Source organism: Labrus bergylta, chromosome 16 (assembly GCF_963930695.1).
Source record: "Labrus bergylta chromosome 16, fLabBer1.1, whole genome shotgun sequence".
Taxonomy (NCBI): domain Eukaryota; kingdom Metazoa; phylum Chordata; class Actinopteri; order Labriformes; family Labridae; genus Labrus; species Labrus bergylta.
The window spans coordinates 4,719,287-4,723,021 of NC_089210.1; the positions used below are offsets into that span (position 1 = coordinate 4,719,287).

The following is a 3,735-nucleotide window of genomic DNA, read 5'->3' on the forward strand; positions in this document are numbered from 1 at the left end:
GTGTTATATCAGTAATCACAAAAAAACCCACTTCACATGGATCTGCAGAGAGAGACGAAAAGAAGGGAAAATGGAAGAGTGAGGGTTTAAATAAAAGGTTAAAAAAGAAGACAGGATTTACATTATACTGACAGATGCAGGTCTGAATCAGAGAATTTGGCAGATTCATTTATTATCGCACATAATATGTCACATTTTAAAACTGAAATTTCAAACACAGATAGAACAAGAGTCTTAATAACCCATTACATTTTAAGATTTAAGATTAAGATTTTACTTTTATTGATCCCTGCAAGGGGAAAGTTCTGTTTTTACACTCTGTAAGTCATGCAACACACACATAGGCTGAAATATATACACACATGCACAAACAGGATCCTATGGACATGCACTAATGGAGAGATGTCAGAGTGACGGAGCGGCCCACAGCGGGCGCTCCTGAGCTGGTGGTGGGGAGGGGGTTTGGTGCCTTGCTCAAGGGCACCTCAGCAGTGCTCAGGAAGTGATCTGGTACCTCTCCAGCTACCAGACCAACTTCCATGTTTGGTCCGCACCAGGACTTGAGCCGGCGACCCTCCGGTTTCCAACCCGAGTCCCTACAGACTGAGCTACTGCCGCCCCAATTTTAAGGACATCCTTGAGATTGAGGCCGAAGAACTGAGTCGTCCAAATGATTAGCTTACTTTAAACATTATCAAAGAACTGGCATGTCCAACTAGAAAACAAATCAGTCAAAAACAACACATCAGATCCAAAGAAGTCCAAATCGAAAGAGCTATGGAACAGAGAAAAAATCCTCAAGACGATGGAAGATTTAAGCGAGTCAAATCATACAAAAGATCACGAGAGCTTGATTGAAAAGATCATCAGGGGCACGATGAGTCACAATAGAAATGATCAGGAATCAAATTGAAATGCAATTTGATAAATCAAAGTCCAAATACTGATACAGAGTCCAGTGAAGGTAGAGACATCGACAAGAAGATCGAGTAAAATGTCTTGGGACCATGACCAGGCTTCATTACCACAGCGTGTGTCCTGTCACAGTTTGGTTCAACTCAATGTGTTTTTTTTCTGTTGGTTGAGCTCTCAGTTGACACTGAAGGAGCCTGTAAGACGAACCAGCTGTGGCAGATTCTGTCCTAAATCACTGAAATACTCCTGAATATTAAGCTTCTGTCTGTGGTACCTGTGATCATAATATGCCTCAAAGTATTTCTCGTAGTCGACACCTAAATCCAGAAAATAATACTTTGAATCTTCAACCTGCATAACCTTGATAAAAGGGTCAAGTAAATCGAGTCTGTTTGTCTTTCCCTTTACCATTTCCTTGTGTTTTTCAAAAAGTGTGTCCAGATCTCTTTGGTACACTGCGATGAGACTCTGTATCGGGTTGCAGGTTTGATTCTCTCCGAGTCTCTCCAGGTGAATCAGCATCTCGATGTGGAAGGCTGCTCCATTCACCCACACCTTTAAAGACTGATTCGACATGTGCCCGTCGCTCACCATGGAGTTCTTCAACTTGGTGAGAGCGAGACTCAGCTGGCTTTCGATCCGCTCAAGGTCGCTCCTCAGCTTGTTTCTGTTCTCAAAGTGCATTGTGAATCTCTTCAAACACTCGTCGATCAGATCCCAGACCTCGGAGGTCTTCTCCTCTGCTAACACTGATCGCAGAGCCTCTTTAATGCTCTCCTCAGGCGGACTGAATGAAACCATGTCAATGATGATGGCGATGGCCAGTGCTCCAAGTCCAGCTATATCAGCAGACTTAGTGAATGCGGCCAGCTTCTCTGCCAGGTTCTTAATCCAGTCTGCAGCACAGTCGGCCGCTTGCATTTTCCTGGTTTCGTAATGTTGTCTGAGGTTGTCTGTAGACGACTGACTGGTGTACATCACTAAGTGCTTGTTAACTCCTAGATCTGGACCATCCTTTAGCTTTTTCACAAAACGGTCCAGTTCGGCCTTCTCATGCTCCCTGAACAGCTCCTGCATACGTCTCCACACATCACCCATCGTCTTGTTTTCAGATGAAAGTTGAAAATTTCTGTTTATCACTGCAACACACAAATAAATATAGAGTGAACACTGACATCCTGATATACCTGGGCATTGTAGCTGCATTTAGCATATTGATGTAGCCTACATGACGAGTAAGACACTGACTGAGATCACCTGATAGAATTACATTTGTAAAAATCCGGAGATCTTTTCCATTCTAGGACTTTTATTGTTTAATGTCATGAGTGTAATAAATGATTTAACCTCCCCTTCCCCCCTCTTTAGCTTTGGCCTCAGTATAATACTGTTGCATTGAACCTGTTAGCATGATAACATGTCCTGACACCTTCAAACTATAGCCTTAGTTTGTTAACTTAACTAAAATAATATAAAATATGAACCTGTGAGTTTTAAGTTTTGGTTTATCATCTTGGTACCATGAACATGACCTTGGCTTTAAGCCTTCATGTTTAGCCTCTGAATGTTAGTCTGATATAACCTACTGTTCTTGGTGTAACGGATGTGGTCAGGGGAGTGAAGAAAACCAGACTTTGACTGTTTTCCAGCTTTTATTTTCTGCAGAAGACAAAAGAACATTCAATGTGCCTTTTGGACATTTGTTTTCTGCACCTCTGCTCCCTCAGCAATGCAAAACGGCACTGTGTGAGCTCAAAACACATTTATATTACATAGAAATATATTACAATCATCATTTCAATATTTTAACTATATGTAAATATTTATAACCAAGAGCTGCTACAAATGGCTGAAAAACTTCGGTTTTACAGTGTATATTAACAATAAATCTCATTAAAAAAACATGAGAAACAGTAAACCAAATGGTAAAACAGTGACACCTAGTGGACAAAATAAACGACAACATGCGGCTGTAAAACGAAACAGAAAGTATGAAAATACAAGGAAAAACATACCTGCAGAAGACAAAAGAACATTCAATGTGCCTTCTGGACATTCGTTTTCTGCACCTCTGCTCCTAAACATGCAAAATAAATATTATTTTAACTGAGAATATCTGCGGCACGTCAATCACGTGACACAGGCGCTGTAGGATATCACACAATTCGCGCCAAAACCGCTACATTAAAACAGTCTCCAAAGTGATATAAAACTCTCAAAACCTAAACAAAATGACTGATTAACATCGTATTACTATCAGTTTATAAAATAAACTGAACATTACAACTTAAATCACTTATTTTCCACAGTAAATAAGGTAATGATGCAGCAACGTTTTTACATACAACTCACCCTCAGCAATGCAAAACGGCACTGAGGGACAGATGGAAGGAGCTACGGTAACCCAGGAGGTACAGAAGCCGCAAAGTGCCAAAAAAAACACTCAAAGGAACTCAAAGGAAACATAAATTTGATAAAATAACAGTAAATATACATAACTCGTTAAGATAAAATTCACAAATACTTAACAGAAATAAATTATAAATGAAATCTCAAGTATAAATTGTAAACTGTACTCAAAAATAAAGTGCATTTTAACTCCGTTACATTGGACCTTGTAGTTTTAGCCTCTGTTGGCATGACAACGTGTCTACGGTCCTTTGTGCATCAGTGTGATAGGATCATGATAGAGCCAGAGCCTGTCTTGAATATCTTCATGTTATACCAGCCTCATCTGTTTGCATGATAACCCCCCGGGACCTCAAAGCTCAAGTTTTAGCGTGTCGTGGTTACCATGATAATATGTAGGTTACTGAAGCC

General features: G+C 40.3%; 1 protein-coding gene across 2 annotated transcripts; it reads right to left on the bottom strand.

Annotated features, from left to right (window-relative positions):
* Positions 1-258: 258 nt before the first annotated feature.
* On the bottom strand, positions 259-3,264 carry LOC136183101 (uncharacterized). Of its 2 annotated transcripts, XM_065965138.1 has the most exons (3): positions 2,931-3,264; positions 2,502-2,574; positions 259-2,054 (listed from the first exon to the last, which is right to left on the bottom strand). In XM_065965138.1, exons 1-3 carry the CDS (start codon positions 2,949-2,951, stop codon positions 1,090-1,092), a joined length of 1,059 nt encoding a protein of 352 aa, XP_065821210.1. In that variant the 5' UTR covers positions 2,952-3,264; the 3' UTR covers positions 259-1,089. The 2 variants fall into 2 exon arrangements, with proteins under 2 accessions (XP_065821210.1, XP_065821211.1); XM_065965139.1 differs by lacking the exon at positions 2,502-2,574 and having other exon boundaries at positions 2,931-3,261.
* Between the last annotated feature and the right edge of the window lie 471 nt (positions 3,265-3,735).